Source organism: Bombus flavifrons, chromosome 3 (assembly GCF_040668555.2).
Source record: "Bombus flavifrons isolate JBK064 chromosome 3, iyBomFlav1_principal, whole genome shotgun sequence".
Classification (NCBI taxonomy): domain Eukaryota; kingdom Metazoa; phylum Arthropoda; class Insecta; order Hymenoptera; family Apidae; genus Bombus; species Bombus flavifrons.
In genome coordinates this window covers 10109183-10129745 of record NC_138444.1, presented here as the reverse complement: position 1 = coordinate 10129745, position 20563 = coordinate 10109183, and the positions used below count along the sequence as shown (strand labels likewise).

Below are 20563 nucleotides of genomic sequence, written 5' to 3'. Positions count from 1 at the left end.
TTTTCGTATAAATATCGTCGTCACAGATCATATTTTTACTTGCTATTGTCTTTTCGACTAGAATACATCTCGGTTTGTTAGTCAATTAGTCGACATCTAAACTTTTTATCTCTAAAACTCAGACAGAAAGCATCTCAGAGCGTATTGTGTAAAGTTGTTATAAAAGGAAATGTAAAGCATATCAAATTTGACAATAATTTTGTATTCCATACATGGTATTATTCTGTGATAAATACTTACCCTAGGAATGTCAAGATTAAAAAAAAAATTATAACAAAAAAATAACCGACGTAGAAGAAGACTGTTCAGTCAAGAAACTTCAGCAATTGAAAACAGCATGGAAACATATGAAAAGCTATTTACAACCAAATCAGAGTTGAATATTATAAATAAGCGTTTAGGTAAGGGTAAAAAGGAAAGAAATTATCGTTGACAGCAGAGAGTGAAACTGGGTCCGATGGAACAGTTTGGAAAGAAATAGATGCAAGTCTCAAACCTGGCAGGACATTCATTATATTTTTAGGACATGCTAAACGGCATATAATGAAAGGACAAGTAAAGACGGCATTTTATCTTATCATTGATTACCGTATAAGGGATCATATAATAAAATGTACGGAAGAAGAAGCATTTAGAGTATCGGGTACTAAGAGGGAGCTAGATGCAACAAAAATAGATGCATTCATTGCTCTGCTATATGCCCGCTGTGCATATCAGGCAAGAAATTTAGATGTCTCATATTTGTGGAATAAAATTTGGAGATCTGCATTTTTTTCAAAAACAATGAGCAGGAATGACTTTGCTGAAATTACAAGGTTTATACGATTTGATAAGAAGAGCGAAAGAAGCCAACGTTTACGAACCAATAAATTTGCGATATCTAATAATTTGCTAAACCTAGTGCATACATTACTTTTATATAAGGAATCGCGGGAGAAAAACCATGGAATAAAACTATCAACAAATTCAGATTCATTACTACAAAAAACTTGTCAAGTCAAAAGTTGCAAAGGTTACAAAATTACGAAAATTTGTTTAAGATGCGGAAAATGTTTATGCGGCAAATGTACATTTGATAATAAGATAATTTGTGAAAAATGCAGCAAAGTTGATTAAGATATATCTTTATATAAATAGAAGTGTAATTCTATTTAAGTCTATAATTGAAAACAAAAGTAAATTTGGACGAAATTTGATGGAAGTTCATCATTTTATAAATTAACCATTATCTAAGTTAAATCATAAAAATTACTTCTTTAATTACCGATCACTTTGACCGCACACGGTAGGAATAGGTATACACAAAGTGTCGGTAGGTTTAGTGTTAAAAGTAAGTGATGAAACCGGGAAGATTTGTAAAATATCAAAGGGGAACATGAGAGAGTTGCACGTGCTTAGTCCTATAAAAGAAAATAGATAGATATTAACAACGGGGACAAGATAATTGACAACGGGAATATCATTTAAATTGATTTATCCTTAAATTATTAAAAAGGCTTAATCATCACATAATTCTTTCTAAAATAAATACTTGTGGAAATTTAGTGAATTGAAGTATACTGGTAAAAATGTGATTAGATTCTTTGTAAAGAGAAACAAGTTAGCGTGAAGTACTTACTAATAACTTGATTGAGTGCACCAATAATATTTTCTTTAATCAAAGAAGAAGATAAATCGTTTAATCCATTATACTTTTTATGTTAAATTTAGATTAATATCAAGTGTCATGAGAAGTTATCACTGAGAAGCGTATACTTCACAAACAACAACGACCTTTAATTCTGTAGTGCGTTTATTCCAATATGTTTAACAGTGCAGTAAAAGAGTGAGTGTGAAGAAAATTAGGATTCGAAGAAAATTAGAAGACCGTTGAACGTTGAAGTTTTGAAATATTACGAAAATGATCATCACGATATTATTCTCCTTGTTTCTTTTTATCAGTTTGCACTACATTATTTTGCATTATGGAAAATATGGAAGAATAATAAATTCGTTACCAGGGCCTCCGACATTACCTATTATCGGGAATTTACATCAAGCCCTAGTTTCATCAAGTAAGGAGAAAAAGCAATTATATTTCTAAATAAATTTTATTTTATTTGAAAATTTGAACAATTCTATTTGACTTGAATAACAAACACGTTTGAAGTAATAGATCAACAATAATAGGCTTCGTTCATATTTGCTATGTATTATAGGTAATCTTTGGATCCTTATGAACAAAATGAGCGATCAGTATTACCCAATTTTTAGACTTTGGAGTTTCACAGCTGCACTTGTTCATACTCGTCATCCAAACGATTTTCAGGTAATTAAAAATAATACTAGATATTTATACTATTATTTATCATATTCAGATGCACAAGACATTATTTCATCATTGCGAGAAGTTTAATTAACTTTTTTTTTACAATTCTAATTAATTCCACGTAACTAAAATTTTAATAGCATTAAACAGACATTAAAAAGAGATTAAATATTAAATTTTTTGCAAGTAAGCTAACTACATATGTTTCTCAATAACAGAGATCTATTAGTTTTTCTTCTTCGTCATCTAGATACTTCTCGGAAATATGAAATGTACTCAAAAAGGTTATATGTACAAATTTCTGACGCCTTGGTTTAGTACCGGACTTCTTACCAGTTCAGGTATTACTTTTATTTTTCCTTTACTACGTTTCTTTTTCTAATAAAATACTAATTTTCATTTTCGTTGAACTTATTCAATTTTATTCCCTTGCTGAATTTTAAACGCCAAATGCAATTAAGTAAATAAATAAATATAATCAGAAGGAAAAAGTACACTTATGATAGGTAATAAAAATCTATGAAATTTTTGAAGAAGTAATTATCTTCTTTGCAGGACGCAAATGGCAAATTCGCAGGAAAATATTGACACCTGCTTTTCATTCCGACATGCTTAACAAATTTGTTGACGTATTTGTAAAGGAAGCAGAATACATGGTGAAATCATTGAAGAGCGAAGAGGGAGTAGTCGTGAATGATTTATTGCATACCATTAGCAAGCATACCTTGAATATGATCTGCGGTAATTTATGAAATATATGATAATCCAATAATTACAACATTGAAAAATTCAGCGATTGTAAATGTATCGATCGATATGTATATATGAAATGTATGCAAATGAGACGTCGAAATAAGTTCTCTTTTAAGTATATTGAAAAAGTTACGAAAAATTGTAAATTGTTAAACTGTGAGATCTAGATTTAAAAAATAGGCGAGAGAAAATTATACAGTTAGAATCTTTTTAGATCTTTAGGAGTTTTTTAAGTGTCTAGAAATTTACCGACAAGATCAATCGATAATTTTCCAGAAACTGCAATGGGAATTTCCCTAAATGACGAAGATGAACTTCAGCACAAATATCTCAGAGCCGCGAGTGATATGGAAGGAATCTTCGCGTACAAGTAAATAAAATTTGATAGATAATTTTTACATCCTATTATCTTATATAATGCCATTATGATGATTTTTGTAGAACTGCAAGGCCGTGGTTATTTTCTGATTTATTTTTCAAATTTGACCCTAAAGGATGCAAACAGTCTAAACTACTTAAAACATTACACGGTTTCACTCGAAAGGTATAAATATAACTTTTAATCATATCTTTTCTTATAACAAGTTCATCGTTCGTTTGTAAATATGGACATTGTACCATTTTTATGTCAACAAAGTTATCGATGATGAATTTAATATTTCAGTCCAATTTAATTCATATTATTCGTACGATAATGTAGGATTTTTTTTATTGATTATCCTATATAATAATTTTATTGATCGATAGATCTATTTACAATGGATTAAACAGGAAACGATGGTTATTTAACGTGAACTAAATACAGTAATATGCTATAACTAAGACAACTAAATGGTTAATTCACAACTATCGTCACCACGGTTCTAGCGCTCTCTTTCACGCGGACCATCCTCCTCGACAACGCTGACAACACTCTGACTTATCAACTCACTACTGCCTATTAATTCGTCTTTCTCCCTTAAGCATCCCTTTATTTTTTCTCATAGCCCCACTACGTACGCGTTCCGTAGCGTTCTTTCCGCGTAATTATTCGATCGAAGGACCGACAACACATTGATGGAGCGCTCAGCCCATTGAAGTTGCCAAACCCTTTTGGTCTATCGGCACTCAGGCTTTCTCGCAACATTGTTTATGGTTCACCCGATATTTCTTAGACAATTTGTCCACGATACTACAATAATGAGTTGGATAATATGTTGTAGATAATCCAAGAACGAAAAGAATATCACTATCAGAGCAACGGCCGATGTTTAACTGATTTCAACAAGAATTCAAGTGATGATGATGACAATGTTGAAAGTAATGACGTTGGAAGTATATGAGATAAAAAGTTGAAGTACTTTTAAGAACATGTATAGTTTAACATTTTTTGAAATGTTTTTGTTTATGTGTAGTACGTAAAAGGAGGCTGGCTTTGCTTGATATACTCATAGAAGCTCATCGAAATAATCAGATAGATGATGAGGGGATTAGAGAAGAAGTTGATACATTTATGTTTGCGGTGCGTTATACATACACGCTTCTTTTTTATTTTTTACATTTAAACACTCTTGATATATATTTTTAATTCTTATATAGAAAAATAATATCGTAATGGGTGACTTATGGAACATAATCTTTTTTAATAGGGGCACGACACTACCGCAATAGCTGTTTGTTACATTATAATGCTTCTGGCTGAACATAAGGAGGTTCAGGTGACTTTTAACTTTCTGTTTCAGTCTTATTTCTCATTATTAAACTGCGGATTTTTATATATGTGCGACAACAAATGCATGAAACGCGCTTAATTTGTTACGTATAGTACTAGTTATAATATTTAATAAGTAAAATAGATCTTTGCTTGGGTTCCATCTTTCTAAGACGTGTTCTTAAAAATATGAATTTATATATACATCTGCAATCTGTCTATTATTATAAATATTATACTATTACGTTAACTTTGTTTTATACGATGGATGTATAGCGATTATGTTATAGGATCGAGTTAGGGCTGAAGTAAAAGCTGTATTGAAAGAAAATGAAGGGAAATTAAATATGTCTACTCTGCAAGATCTTCCATATCTTGAGAGGTGCATTAAGGAATCACTTCGACTTTATCCAAGCGTGCCTCGTATAGGGCGTAAGACAGAAAAGGAGCTAAAATTAGGTAAATATCGAATTACATTATATGAATCACAGACTAATTATGTTTCAGTGTTTACTTCCATGATAAAGTATTATTAATCTATTTATTTTTAATAATTGCAAACGTATTGCAACGAAACTGTCATATTTTAAGGTAACTGTACAATACCTTCGAGTACTGAAGTTCTCGTGGACATATATAGCATTCACAGAGATCCACGATACTGGCCGAACCCGGATGTCTTTGATCCTGACAGATTTTTACCTGAAAATTCCAAAAGTCGACATCCTTATGTTTATGTACCTTTTGGTGCTGGCTCAAGAAATTGTATCGGTAAGAATTTTAAGTTTAAATATTTGATAATATATAGATTTTACATGAATAAGACCTTCTTTAGAAGAACCTTTCTATTCTTTAGAATAGAAGACCTTCTTTGAGTTTGACTTCTTTGAGAACAATACATTTTTTATACTGATAAATGAAGCGAATGTCTTTGCAGTTGGATTGCAAATAACGTATGATTCTCTTTAAAAGATTTTTATGTCGCTCTTGGTAGGAGATTGACTACTTCTATTATTTCCTTTTTATGTAAATTTGCGTTTCATCGAGTTCTTTTACTTCTTGTCTTTGTATTTTATTAAGAAAAGAAAACGGAATATTAACGTTCAATTAGCATCAATGAGTTATAAAGTAAACGACAATAGTTGTAGTTACGTAACTTGAATTTTAATGAAGTCCTCCAAGAAATGAACTTTTTAACGTAAAGTAAATCTTCTTTGAATAATTGAAAAAGATATAATTAATTTTTAATTCGTAGGAAAACGATTCGCCATGTTGGAGTTAAAAATTATAATGAGTTTTCTCTTAAATGATTACTTCTTTGAATCCGTGGACTATCTTAAGGATATATCCTTCCTAACGGGCATAATAATGAAACCAGCACATAGGATCCGAATGAAATTCATTCCTATTAAGGATACATGTTGATGTTGGACATATGTTGATCTTGTAAACAGCAGTGTTGATGCTAGTAATTATAACAGCAATGTTTGATTTATGTTGCAAATATACCTGATATAATCAGGACAAGGATGTGTGTACATATATACACTGCTGCTATTTTTAAAATGATATAACGAGTCACATGTAAATTCATACTTACTTTGATTAGTTTTATTATTATAATATAAGTTATTATAATAATATAATATAGTTATATTATTATAATTTATATTTATATATATATATATAATTATATATAATTATTATTATATTATATTTATTTAAGTTATATAGTTATATTATTATATTAATGTAAGAGTTTAATTAACAAAGGTACATTTTATTAAGCAATAATTAACATTTCGTTCGAAATAAATGGTGTTTGTTGTTTATTGTTTGTTTATTGATTAATAAAATGAGTATGGATATTTTGCGAAAGAATAAATAAGAACAACATAACGTTTAAGTTGACGATCACTTTTAATAGTTGAAATAGGAAAACAATGTACAGATACAGAATTTACATTCCTAGCCGACGAAGGTTGCTAGATAAAATTTTAATCGTGTAGTAAAAAATGAATTAAAATAAAACAGTACACTTAACGAGTGGCTTAACATTGTATCTTCTTCTTTATCTATTCGCTTATCGGTTAGTCATTTACCTAGTTACGATGACTGAATTATTTAGTTATAATTATGCCTTCTCTGTATAGACACACAGGTGTGAATACGTAATGGAGATTCTTAAAAGCTATACAATGTTTGTGTTTTATCTCTTTACTTTGGTTTTAAAGTAAGGACTAGTATGTTGAGCTTCGCTCTGTCTCTGTGTGTAGAAATGAATAAGCAAATAAAAAAATGAATCGATACGACGAATTCTGGCGAAGTTCCTTCTTCTGTAGGGGGAAAAAAGGGGCAAAGCTCGATAACGTTAAGCCACGAGAGGCGATGTTATCGTGTTAAGTTAACGATTAAAGATGCGTGCGAAGATTATCCAAGTGTATTTGATGAGCGTTGTTCTTCGCTTTTATTCGCCGTGACATTATATTCGGGGAGATACGATCACATTCGCTATGAGCATATAGCTTAAATAGAAGTTAAATTACGAGTATAAACATCGAATACATCGTAATACGACGTACACAATCGAGTATTCTTCTTGTCATCCTATATGATTTATGGTCGCGTGAGATGTACGTACGAAAATATTCGCGGATATGTTATGAACGAAAACAGCCTCTCAAGAGCTTTCAAAATGTTATTTTAAATAAAATGAAATGTATTATACAGTAGCCTGAATCATTCGATGTTAACCCATTAAGGACCAACGTTACATTAACGTAATATTTTATTTTCAAATTTTCAAGACATTCGAATTTTCACAGTTTCAAATTTGTTACTGTGCAGTAATATTGCGCTTACGTATTTTACACGCATTATTTCATTGCTTCGTACTGAATGGGTTAAACACGGTATATTGTACAAGTCGATGCAATCATAAGAGAATCGCGAAATTCATTGAAGTATGTTCCAGAGAATGGCGAACGATATATCCCGCGAATAGTCACGTTTAGGAATATTACACGCGCGACCATAATATTACACATTCTAATTAATTTAAGTGCGATGAAGGCACGAGGCGTGTGTTATTGAATCTTGTGCAGAGGGTGCAGTGAAACAAGCACAAGGAGGGGAATAATATTTGTCGAGCATTGCCAGGTTCGCAGTTCGCGGCTTATCTATGAATATTTTTCCTTAAGGCGAATCAACGTCAGAAACGTTATCGATGATATATACACAGACGACAAGCGAAGCTCACAGAGTAATGTTATACCGTTTAGAATTGGAAATGTAATTTAGAATTAGAATGTAAAAATACTATGTATATATACAAGTAATTAATGCGTACCAGTTGCTTGGTAGCTTAGTTTATATTACACGATTTCCTTTTTTCTCCCATTCTTTCTTCACTTTTTTTTCTCTTTCATCGGAGAATTCCTTCTTCCCCTCTCCGGTAATTTTTTTTTTTTTAAATCGGTTGTACTTATGAACAGCGATGATTGCTCCAAAGAATGACATTGCATCGTAAATTCTGATCAGAAAAAATTAGCCGTATCGGCGGCCCGCGTAACAATAATATCGTTCTCATTAAGTTTCATATATTTATACATCAAGAATGTCGATTTTTCTTTATTGGCACACAAACGGAAGCAACATATATCTGATGATACGCTTAACGATATATCGTTTATCAGTATCGCTCGATATACGCGATATATTCTTCTCTTTCTTTTGTTTGGACGCGCAAGAAACCTACTTTGAGATTTTTTAACCTTTAAATTTTGTATCGATTCTTATTATTCTCATTTGTAACAAAGCAAACGTTTAAATAAATTTCGATCGAATACTTTACAGATTCAAAGTTGTTGATTTCGTTATTCGTTTGGTAGTTATCACATAACTATGCAAATTTTGAAAAAGTACATTCGAAAAAGTTTCTCAAAGCGATCGCTCGTTTTTTGTTTGGAGCGCGAGATTTCTCGCTTGTCGATTCGCAATGAAACGTAACAATCGATTATCGAGATTGAAGAATATCGTAATTGAATGCTTTTCGTGTTTCGTTCTAAAGAATAAGAAATCCGAAATCGAATATAAAATCGAGTCGTCCGAACAGCATTAAAAAATGACAAAAAACGGCTCGTGTATTTTGTAAACCAGTCTTCGCCTCTTGTGTGGAAATGGTAATTTGGAACGGATAAGTTCGTTACGGTAAAATTCGTCACGTCACTTTCGGCGATTTATTGTAAACTCGCGAGTTTCGTCGCAACTTCATGACGTTTCTGCGCAGCGCCCTTGTATTATAAAATTCAACGACATGTAAGTATAATCGCAATAGCATCGTCGGCGAGAGAATCATTCTTCTTTCTTTTATATTCGTCTTTTTTTCCGTTGTATGTTATATCTTTCTTTTAAAAGAGGAAAGAATAGAAAAAACGAATACGAAGAAAAAACATCAAAAGTCGATACGAACATTTACCTAGTTACGAAAGCTCTCGATCGTTTTTCTTAAATTTGATATTTTAATTCGTTTATGCATTTCATTTCTTTTTCAATTTTTTCCCTTTTGTTTTCTTGTCTATCTAAGTTTCATATATGTACATTATATACATGTAAAACGGTTAATTTATATATATATCCTCGTATCTTAATGATTGTATAATTAGGATTGACTATGTCTTAGAATAATCAACGGAATTATTAATTATTGTGTAAAATATCAAATATCGTACTGTTAGATGGTATGTCCATCTCCAAGGTACCATTTTGGACGAATATCGGTCCGTCTAACATGCCTAGCACTTTGATGAGCAAATACTTTGGAGATTACATAATCTAATAATATCAGGTAATATTAGGTATAGATGATTTTCGTTAATTACAAATATAAAACATGTATATGTAAATAGAATTCTTAATTATGCGCAAACATGATCTCTAATTGAGCATACGTGAATTTTATCATCAGTCTAAGCCGAACGGTGCGGCTCCATACACAACAGCAGCGGTTAACAATACACGTTTCTTTTTTATTTTCTTTAAGCTTTGTAGAATCTACCGTAACAAATCAGTGTCCTCCCCGATTAATGAAATAACAATAGCGCATGCTACGAAAACGTTATTATTCGTAAAACTTTCAAACAGTTCTCAAGCATAAAACACACATGACAACGGCGCAGAAAAGTATACAATATATCGATTCTGTGAACGACACCCTTCCGGTTTCTTTCTCTTTCCTTCTTTGTTTGCTGCATGTGCAAATTTATTCTTTCGTTTTCCTTCCTATGTTACGTGTGCGTATTCAAGGATACCCTACACAGAGACACCACAGGAAACTCGAAATCGATCCAATTCACGAATCGATAGCTCGATCGATGATCGCGGTAGAACGGAGAGTGAAAATAGTGTAGGATGCGATTGATTGTCGACAACTATCGTTCACGCTGGATCCGGTTTCGAGACTCCGACGTAAGTATGATTGCTCGGGATATACATGCCTTTCTATGCAGCGATTCTCGTGTTAATTTAATTTCGCGCAGTTTGGCACGAGTTTCAATTTAGCGCGTACGCGCGAACGTGTTTGTGCTTGGATATGCGAGTGGCGCCGCCGCGTCATTGCGTATCTGTAGAGCAACCTTACTTATTACGTATTCCTTAACTTACATCCATACGATACGCGAGCCAAATTAGAAGCGGAATGACAGTTACCAGGGACGTGCGTAGTTTTCTCAACGTAATCTCTCGATGATCATACACAACATAGCGAACATCGATTCACGTTCTTTTCTTTTATCTTTTCTCTTTTCTTGCTCTCGTAATCTCACTGTTCGAATTCATTGGAAGAAATTCCGATTGGGCGCGTATCGATCGTAACGATCTTCCTTTCATGGAAATTGAACGAAACTTACACATTATTGACCGACTTTTTAATACGAGCTTTTGTCACTTGTGGCGCTTCACGCGTCATCGTGTGTTCGCGAGACACTCTCTCTCTCTCTCTCTCTCTCTTACAATAGGCCAAACATATGCAGTGTGTCTTTTTGTATCTCTTTTTTTTTCTTTCTTTTCAAAAATATATGTCGACTACTTAGGCTTTCGATAAACGGAAAGACGTTGTCTCGTCCGATAACTGGAATAATTCTTCCTCTTTTTTTTCTTTTCTTCCAGATATAATACGTGGCCTAGCGTGTAATAATCCTATACAATACTTCATTATAGCTTAGGTAAAGTGAGACCCTCATATGATCCATTTTCTTTAATTACTTGTTTTTTTTCTGGAGTGTGTGAAACGCTGAGACATATCGCACTATTTACAAGGATAATCAATTTTTAATGGAAACAAATGCAAAAATATATATATATAAACATTTAGTTGAACTACGTTTTTCTGTCTTATAGTTTTGCATAAAGATCCCCACCTTTTTTATGCAAAAATGCAACTTCTAACTTGGCTGTGCCAGGGAAATAGTTTACTCTTAACTAAACTCATACTCGTATAATTAAACTTATGTACTATTGTCTTTTTTGAAGATATCACTACTCCAAGACACTCACTTTTACTTCTTTGCTTTCTACCTGTTTGTCTGTCTTTCCTACTTCTTTTCTCTTTCTTTAAATTTCTGTTGTGTATAGATTTCACTGATTATGTTGATTACATTTCCTCTCAGAATTTTTTTTTTTAAGTAATATCATATCGTTTCGTTGCGATATTACACCTTCGTCTGGATAGAATATATAGATGGCTTTTAAGTTATTACCGTCTTGGGAAAATATGTGTAGCAACATGCCTTTTTTCTTTCTGTCAATAATAAGTCAACCGTTTTCACGTGATATAATAATTGTCATATCAATTAAATATAAAAAAGTTTCGTATTTTTTCACGGCACAGAAATCAAAATTTGGCAGTGACGTCGTATCGTAATATCGTAGTTAAAAAGAAAGTTACTTACTAGCTATCTATATAAATATCACCGCTAATCGATAACTAATAATATTTGTAAATATTTGGCATATTCTTTTTGTAAATTCAGTCGCAAATATCATCGATCGTACCGCGTAATAATAAATCGTTAGTAATCGTTTATTTACTACAAAACGTGCCAAACTGATAAAACTACATATAACAAGATAGAAAACAAAATTAGCACTCGCTGGATGTCACGTGAAAACCGTTTACACTATAAATATTCTGCTTATTGTTCGTTCGTATTTGTGCTGTAATTGTAATTGTAACATAACGAAACATCAATTATTTCCATCGGAGAAAGGAAAAACTTTTTCGTCGCACGCATGAAATAGAATTAACGCGTCAATTGTTTTGTAGTATTCGTCATTTTGTTTCGCGCCAATTCTCTTGACAATAGTGGCGTATAATATAGCGCCTACGTAAATGTGTTTCACGATACAATGCAATCAATTAAACTATTCGTATTAATATTGACTTTAGGAATTCGGCAGTGAGAAATCGCAATTTCTACGTATTTCAAAATTCACAATTCGAAAAAGTAAAACGATCACTCGATAACGTTCGTAAAAATAGAACAAGTTACGAGTCGAAAATAAGATGAGCGATCTAAAAAACTTACGATATGCAAAACACATTTCGTATCTACATATTTGTCTGTAGTATAGAGAAAGCGATATTCGCGAAGAGAAAGAAACAGTTGTTCAAATTTCGGGTCGAGTCTGTTCTTGGAAAATTGAGTTTTATAGAAAGTTTCGTTCGCATCACTCTCCTAACCACGAGAGTCGAAAGAAGCGCGCGAATCGCGTCTCAAATGCGAGCCTCTCAAAAGCCAGACTGATCAATTCCGCCTTTTATAAATTTCTTAATTATATTATATAAGTATACGATTAATATTGAATTCTCAAGAAACAAACGATTTCCATAAGTTCATTCATCGCAAGAAAACCATATAAATAGGTAAATTTGGCAAAGTTGCGTTTGTAACATCATCGCCTTTCAATTTACGGAGTACATCAACGTGGCTTCTGAACGATTCATGTGTCAAACAATATATCGATCTGCCAAAGTATAATAAGCTCGAGAAGGCCGAAGCGAAATCACTTGTACATTTCGTGCATTGTCTTAGAATTCCCTTACCTAAACGTCTCTTAGCATTGTAGTACTTATCGTGCAATTTGAGTTCGTTCCTCAAACTTACGCGTTTTCATCCATCGACTATACGTAGTCTACTCCATTTCTCGTAACTAGCTTTCCTGCTTATCGCATGTATCACCATTTTTTCCTCTTCGAGTATGAACCGTTCACACCGTTAACACAGAGAACGCGTCTTGTAATGAGCAAGAGGGAAAGGGAAGAAGGAAATCAGTTGGATTGCTATGCATCGATTGCAAACGTCGTCAACTGTTTCCCTGTGTAAAACGATTGTCTCGCTTCCTCTTCAGAATTTCAAACAAGAATCTGTCCGCCAGTGCATCGATGTTTTGTTGGCTAACTTCAAAACGAAATTGTGGACGGTCGGACTTATTTATAAAAAATAAAAAAAAAAAAAATAAAAAATGGAAAGAAAGGAATTGAAGAGATTACGCGAATTACGTCGCTACAAAATAATGAAGTAGCATTACTGTGTTCATTAATGCTGCGACTGATGCAAAATCTGATAGGGCCTCGATGGTATTATCGATTTAAATTGAGATTACTTTCAAAAGCGCTATTTTTCGAAAGATATCTTACTGACAAATAACTAGCATTCATCGTATTTTGAATCTTTTTAACAAAACGAAAAGAAGTATACAAGTGAAACTGATTATATCGTAAATATAACGTATTCTTCAAAGAAGAATTTAAAGGTCGTTATATATTGTTGCGGCTCGTGAAGTTCCCTGATATTTCGTTTCATTAGTACATTTCCTCTTCCTAATGTACGTATTCTAATTTACTGTTGGATCGCATGAGTATATCCAGTTGATGTACCAACGAGTAAAACGTAACTTAACCCGACTATACAGTCCGTAGCGTACCTCTGTATCCTCTTCGGCGAAGAAACGAGCACTCCGAGTCGAGTTTCTTCCATCCATAAGTTCGTCGTTTTCCATTTAGTTCACGTTTAAAACGTTTTTACGTATCACTACGAAGTCGTCACAAAGAAGTAAAAAACTGCACGAACAAGCGCGACTAAAAGCCATAAAACTAAAAAAAGAAAAAAAGGAAATGGATATAGAAAAGAAGAAAATAAAGAAACCACTGACAGCATGCTAGAACTGTAGTGTCACGGAGATATCTTCCGAGTCGATTGCAGCGTGCTTGTTCACCGGGCGTCGGTCGTTCTTCTTAACACGTGATATGCGAAAAACGTAATTGTACGATCGATCCATAGTACGATCCAAGTTCGAGGTACGTATCTTCGATAATCGTGTCCGCGAAAAACCAACGAAACCAGCGCGTAAGGAATGCATTTACTGCGTCTTGCAACGGCGTTACCGCGTGCTTCTTAAAAATTACGTATAGAAACCGCAACATCTCGGTTCCTCTTTCTCTCTCTCTTCCTATTTACATACTTCTGTTACTTTCTTTCGTGTTCAAGGAGGATAATATGTACGAGAAAAGGTCGTCGGAGCACCCACACGAAACTCATGATCGCACACAAACGTAGCCGAAAAAGATTCTGCGATTCAAGGTCCTCGCACGATATCGAACCGATATAATCATAGTACATGTAGCTTAGTGTGACGTCGGGAACGATGAACGGAGGTTGAAGATCCGCGAAGTAGTTCCATGGTCAACAGCCACAGGTCGAGATGTGTATTAGAGCCGGGTGGTTCTTTCTGTCACGGTGATAGTCTCGTCCCTTGGTACAGCACGGTATTTACCACGCACCGAACTAGGGCCGAATATCGGTGATCCTCAGACAAGATGGCCATCGATATCAGAATAAGCTGGTGTAGGGGTGAATGTTGATAATGGGTGGCCATGAGTGTGTGCGTTGCTGGATACCGACCGAGCGAAAGTGGTAGGTGGTGGAGGTACCGATGGTGGTATCGGTGATTTTGAGCCAGCGGTCATCACGGTTACATCCGGTGGAGGGACTGGACGTGGTAGGGTCCTGCTACGTGTCAGCGTGCTAGTCCCGCTGCCCATGTGGCTCGACATCATATGTCCGGTCGGACTCATGGATGTATAATAACTACCCGAGCCTGGTTCACCAACCACCGGAATCGGACTATGATTCGTTTCGTAGCCCATGTAGCGGCCATTGTCGATCTCCACGCTGTAAAAGTTCACGTCGTTCGGCGGCGCTGGACTGGGGTTTCCGATGTAACTCGATTTTGAAACTAAAACGAAGAGAAGCTGTGTTAAGTAAGTATTTTTTCGTGCGAAAAGAGGCGCAACTTCAGAGATTTAATGCTTAACTTCCACGGTGAAATAGAAATATGTTAATTTTCTGATAAACCCTGTTACAGCTTTGAGTTCTGAGAAGAACTTCTGATAAGACTGCTGAAGGAATTCTACGCTCGAAAGATAAGATCTTCTAAAATTTCTGAATGGGAACTTTAAGAAATTTACCAGAAAGTGTACCACTGGCCGTTGTTCTCTGCGGCGGTGAATCCATACTCATCGGTGGTTGAATGTGGTTGCTACGGCGACCAAGAGTTCCTTGATGATGTACCTGCATCTCCATGTTCCCTTTCCCAAAATCTTGTATAGTTTGATCTATCAAATACGTGCTAGCTGCGGTTTTTCGTCCCTCGTCCTGTTACGTCGATGAAAGAGAAGAGAGAAAGCGTTTCGTTAAATTAACGTATCCAAAGTTAAGGAAAACCTGAAATTTTTCTATGAGATTATTAACGAATAAACGCAACAAAACGAATCATTAATTGAACAATTTCCTGGAATTTTGTGTTCCTACTGTTCGTAGCGTATCAGTATGAATTGTAAATAAGTACTTTACCAGATTCACATGCATTAAAGCGATACTTCGCGCTGCTGTATCGACATTAACTTCATCATTCTGATACATTACGAGTATTCTCGGTATGTTTTACGTGCATGGAAACTACCTCTAAACATCCACCCTGTAACCTGCCTATATTTAAGGGTACTGCAAGAAATGAAGTTAAGATTCTCTTAAAAATGGAAGTATTATTGGTAGAGTTCTGATTCAAACAAATTCGCACTACGTGGTGAAGCTTTAAAGAAAGATTCTCTAATCGTGAAACAAACTAAGATGTAATATTAAAAGAAGAAAAAAAAAGTAGAACTACGTGTTGAAGCTTCAAAAAAAAAAAAAAAATTGTCTAATTGTGAAACAAAGTAAAATATGATATTAAAGGAAAGAAAAAGAAAAGAAGAAATACTACCAATCTACATGATGAAATACCAGTGCAAGAAAGAGATCGGAAGATTCTAAACGCGATTTCTATGGAGAGAAGGAACGAAAAAAGAAAATAATAGAAGCGAAGGGGGTCCGAAACGGAAGCAAAACGGAACAGAAATGTGTTAATAGAACTCAAACCTACCCTCCGGCATTACTTGTTACTAAGAACATACTGACTGATCGCACTGACCACGTAATCGTTAGTGTCGAAGTTAACGTCGCTCTTCTCATCGGAAACCGAACTTAACTCGCCGGTCATGGTGTCTCCATTCACGGTCGATGGTGCGTACATATCCGCTGTTTGTGATTTGTTTATTCCTGCGCAAAGATAGGAACACATATTACAAGATATTCAAGATTGCTGTTTCCTTTGTCTTTTTATAATATTATAATATTAACACGCCTATCACAAGTATTATAACATCTTTAGAATTAAGCGAACGGGTTCGTCAAATTTTCATTAATTTGACAGCAACGATGTGCTAGATATACATTATAGAATAACTTAAATCTAAATAATCTTATTTCTCATAAAGTGTATATATATGTATATATGTTTCAGACGACGAAGAAGACTGGAGCAAAATGTTCACTGTACATAAATTAACTTACGAGATTTATTTCGCTTTCTCATAATGTACCACAACACGATGATGAAGATATTAATGATTAAAAAGACGAGGGAGGTTGCTGCGAACGTATAGATATAATTCATTGTAAAATCCCCTTTTTCCAAGAGAACGTCCGGCAGGTTCTCCGCGTTATTCGGTCCTGCAGGATAAAAGCAGAAAAAAGACAAATATAGGGTTGAGTGATTATATTTACCGGAACGTTGGGCCTTCTTTTTCGATTTTAATGTAGCAAAGACTATGGGCGCAGCAATGAGTAGGCAAACAGAGGCAGAAACAGTGATGATAATGACGATGATGTAGGAAGAATTAATCTCGCTGGATGTCACGTCGGTAGGTGGAGCCTCCCCTGTAAGCCAAGCCAACGCCCCATCACCGAATTGTTATTCATGCAACGACACAGTCCACAATGGTTAGTTACAATTTTAGCATTCGGATCGATCGATTATTAAACGATTGCCGTCGCGTCCGCGACGTTTAATTAGCGCGCCTAAGTCCATCAGCAATGGTAATACTTTGTCCGAGACTTCATCGTTACAGATATTACGACTATTAATCAGCTTACGCTACGTAATAGCAGTTAAATACTGGTAATTATGATAATCGATATTTCTCGTTAGGTGAACTCTAACAAATGCTGCTTCACCGTCGTTGATTGTTAATTAGAGCTTCACGTCCGATGTCGTTAAGCTAGGCATTTCATTAGACGTCGTGCCGATTTCGTTTTATTTTCGATTTGCTTTTTTAGCAGAAAGAGATCGAGATGCGATGATTAAAGCACGAGTAAGATATGATATGAATTTAATGCAAAATGCGGACATCTTTTGTTATATAAGCTACGATTCATTATTTTCTTGTGACAATTTTAACGTACATGCGCAATCGTTTTTAATAGGACGAAAGTTTGATTTGGAAGAGGAAGTATAACTGGTATAATGAAATACGAACGGAGGAATGTTCGTTGGATTTTCTGCAAAGCAATTATTTAATAAAGCAAGCAAAATCCATTATATTTCCTCCACCATACCAAGCGGTTGTATCTTTCGTCTCAACTTGAAGACAATTGCATGTAAACATTTAAATTAGAACTGTTCATGGAAATATTCTCACTTTCTCACGAATGAAATGATGATACTTTTACTTAAGCGAGCTACTTTATTACTATTATAAATGGATTAGATGCGTCCCAGTAATATTCTTACTATTTCCCTTGAACCAAGCAAATATTCTTTAAACAAAAATACGATTTATATCTCAAATTACTGTTACTTTACTTTACTTCTATTCTACTAAAAGACAATCTATATGTAATCTAATGTATTTAATAAGAAAACGTATATTTCTAAGAAGTACGACTACCATGTAATATCAAATGTCGTATCAATCTAAAAATTGTTAGTCGAACCGTTTTCAATGTCTCAACAGTTTTAAACGGTTCTTTATGTTAGCCTGGTTAGAATGGTCATAATCTAAAATGGCAATTTTGCCCTAATAAAGCAGCTACTACGGCATATAGTGTTAGGATTATGATATTCTAAATACGAAACATGAGAAAAGAGGATAACTTACGTAGCGTCTGAACTTTGACTAGGTCCGGTAGAAAGCCACTGTCCCCCTTTTCGTTAATGGCTTTTACGCTGAACACGTAGTAAGTCCCGAGGGACAATGCCGTTATCGTGGTTTTATATTCTCCTGGTGATACATCCAGATAGTGATATCGATCCTCATAGTCGAGAGCTTGCCGCCAACGTATTTGATAGGAGGTTGGCAAACCGCCTTCGAATCCTCTTTTCCACATTAGGGTGACGGAGTCATGGGTGACGTTATAGACCTCGAGGTCGGTCGGCTTGTCTGGCGGCGACGTCACGTCCAGGTGTATGATATCCGTCGACTGTCCCATTTTGTTCATCGCACGGCACTCGTATTTCCCGTAATCGTGCGACGTCACACGGAAAATGGACAGCGACGACTCGGAAATTAATTCGCTTAGCTGCAAAAAGAGCAACACAAGCGTGTTCGTTTGGCGAGATTGCACGGCGGGACGATCAATTTTCGCCGGGGTAAATAACGTTTCGGGCTTTCTCGTGGTTTCCGGTGGGTAACGCTTTCCGAAATTGACAAAAAGGACGCTCGGTTACGTGGCTTATTCGAGCAATTTTCAAATTACGGAATTATCCATTCGTAAATCGAGTACGTTAGGATATTTACAGAGACTTTTCACTACGTAAATTCTAGTTTTATTTAAAAAAGCGCGTATCTCTCTTTGCGTAACAACCGATAAATTAGATAATGGCGAAATTTAAAGTTGCAGAAATATTTACGAATTAATTGAATTGATCGAAAACAAGAGAATGAAATTATGTTTTGCGAATGGTAATTCACGTACAATCGAAAGATCAGTGTAGAAAGAACATTTTCTAGTTTTAAAGCAGTTTCTAGGGAGTAGAATGGAAATTTTCTAATTTCTAAAATTCTACAGTTGAGATGAAACTTACGTCAGTGTGGGTAATGCCATATTTATGCTCTGTAACATTAGGTAGTAAAGTTTTTCCATTAAATGTCCAGGAGAATCGTGGCAAAGGGGAACCTCGAGCTTTGCAGTACAAATGCACGTTTATTCCTTTATTTGCTGCTGCTCTTCTCGTCAATGGTGTGTTCATCATTTGTGGTTTAACTATATCAATATATTATTTTATTGAAAAAGAAAGACAAATATTCAAATCGAAAGTTATTATCGACGATCAAGTTGTACGTACAGTTTGTAACGAAAAGTATAGGTTCGGAGGTAACGTTTCCGATTCCATTGTTAACTTTGCACTGATATTCTCCGACGTCTTCCTGATCAGGGTTTTCGATGTGGAGATAAGAAGTTTTGTTGATAAAAGAGGTAGAATATCGACCAGAGAGCTCCGAGTTGGAGCCAACTTTCTGCCATGTGACATACTCGTCTCCTATGGGGCTGCCATCCACTTCGCAGAACAATTTCGCTTCGATTCCAGGAGGATACACTATTCCTGACGTCGAGGTGCGTTTAATTTTTGCAGAGTCTGGAAAACGCACGGTGCACACGGAAATATTAATTTCTCCGGCGACGAAATACGATCGTTTAAACGTTTAAAGATACAAATAACATGTAACTGCGGTGATCATCATATTGTTGTAAAATTTCAGAATTTTGAAATGCAAAAATTTGTAAATCTTCCAACTTTAAATTCTACAAATATTATATCTAGCATCGTTTGATCATTCGAAATGAAACTTACATTGAACAGTTAAGTTCAATTGATAAAACGTCGTTCCCTCCTCGTTAGTTGCTTCACAAATATAAGTTCCAGCATCGTGACGATCCAGTTTAGTGATATTTAAGGTAGAAGCGCGAACAGATATCCTTCTGCTATTGCTGACCAATGGTAAACCATCCCTAGTCCACGTGTATCTTATCTCATTAGGATTTCCCATAGCAGAAACAGAAATCACGAAAGGTTCAGCCTCCATTCCAATCAATTCGTAAGGTTCGATCGAGGAGAATATCGGCTTGTCTATAACAAACGGTTAAAACTATACTCTCCGTCTACAATTATTTAACTTGGATAAGCCAAAAACATAAAAAAAATAGTCGACCTTAATTCATAAAGGCTATCATAGGTGAAAGTTCACCTGGAACAATAATTTTCTTATTTTTTGAGTTATTATTCATCGAATAATAATGAAACAAATGTATTTATTTCACTTCATTCGTTTCTAAAATAAAAGGAATTCACCAGGTGAAATTTCAGCCATGATAGAATTAATATGATTTCCTTTGATGATAGCTTTTAATTCTGCCCCGTTCTTCCGAACCACTTGC

The 20563-nt window shown here is 34.8% G+C and overlaps 2 protein-coding genes across 7 annotated transcripts in view; one reads left to right on the top strand and one right to left on the bottom strand.

Moving 5' to 3' along the window:
• Positions 1–1743: 1743 nt before the first annotated feature.
• Positions 1744–6353, top strand: LOC138178294 (cytochrome P450 4C1). Of its 2 annotated transcripts, none has more exons than XM_069109990.1 (12): positions 1744–2054; positions 2199–2308; positions 2559–2649; positions 2864–3049; positions 3338–3431; positions 3503–3605; positions 4264–4375; positions 4456–4562; positions 4690–4758; positions 5042–5210; positions 5401–5522; positions 6007–6156. In XM_069109990.1, the coding sequence occupies exons 1-12, from the start codon at positions 1901–1903 to the stop codon at positions 6031–6033; spliced, it is 1344 nt and encodes a 447-aa protein (XP_068966091.1). In that variant the 5' UTR covers positions 1744–1900; the 3' UTR covers positions 6034–6156. The 2 variants fall into 2 exon arrangements, with proteins under 2 accessions (XP_068966091.1, XP_068966090.1); XM_069109989.1 differs by having other exon boundaries at positions 1745–2054; positions 5343–5522; positions 6007–6353.
• A 299-nt stretch (positions 6354–6652) lies between these two features.
• The window catches only part of sns (sticks and stones), a 503193-nt gene continuing 489282 nt past the window's right edge, over positions 6653–20563 (bottom strand). For 3 of the 5 annotated variants that reach the window (XM_069109977.1, XM_069109979.1, XM_069109980.1), the window contains exons 11-18: positions 19980–20255; positions 19473–19763; positions 19212–19390; positions 18286–18706; positions 16700–16858; positions 16278–16405; positions 15277–15463; positions 6653–15044 (exon numbers count right to left, since the gene is read on the bottom strand). In XM_069109977.1, the coding sequence (XP_068966078.1) occupies positions 14617–15044; positions 15277–15463; positions 16278–16405; positions 16700–16858; positions 18286–18706; positions 19212–19390; positions 19473–19763; positions 19980–20255 (2069 nt within the window). In that variant the 3' untranslated portion in view covers positions 6653–14616. Of the gene's footprint in view, positions 15045–15276; positions 15464–16229; positions 16406–16699; positions 16859–16912; positions 17066–18285; positions 18707–19211; positions 19391–19472; positions 19764–19979; positions 20256–20563 lie in introns of those variants that run through there. The other 2 variants (XM_069109978.1, XM_069109981.1) reach the window with 2 other exon arrangements.

Bases quoted from the DNA above. Each gene is read 5' to 3' on its own strand.
- LOC138178294 (XM_069109989.1), top strand. From the start codon at position 1,901: ATGATCATCACGATATTATTCTCCTTGTTTCTTTTTATCAGTTTGCAC. The intron at 3,432-3,502 runs GTAAATAAAATT...TGATTTTTGTAG, and splicing joins GAAGGAATCTTCGCGTACAA to AACTGCAAGGCCGTGGTTAT. The intron at 3,606-4,263 runs GTATAAATATAA...AATATGTTGTAG, and splicing joins TACACGGTTTCACTCGAAAG to ATAATCCAAGAACGAAAAGA.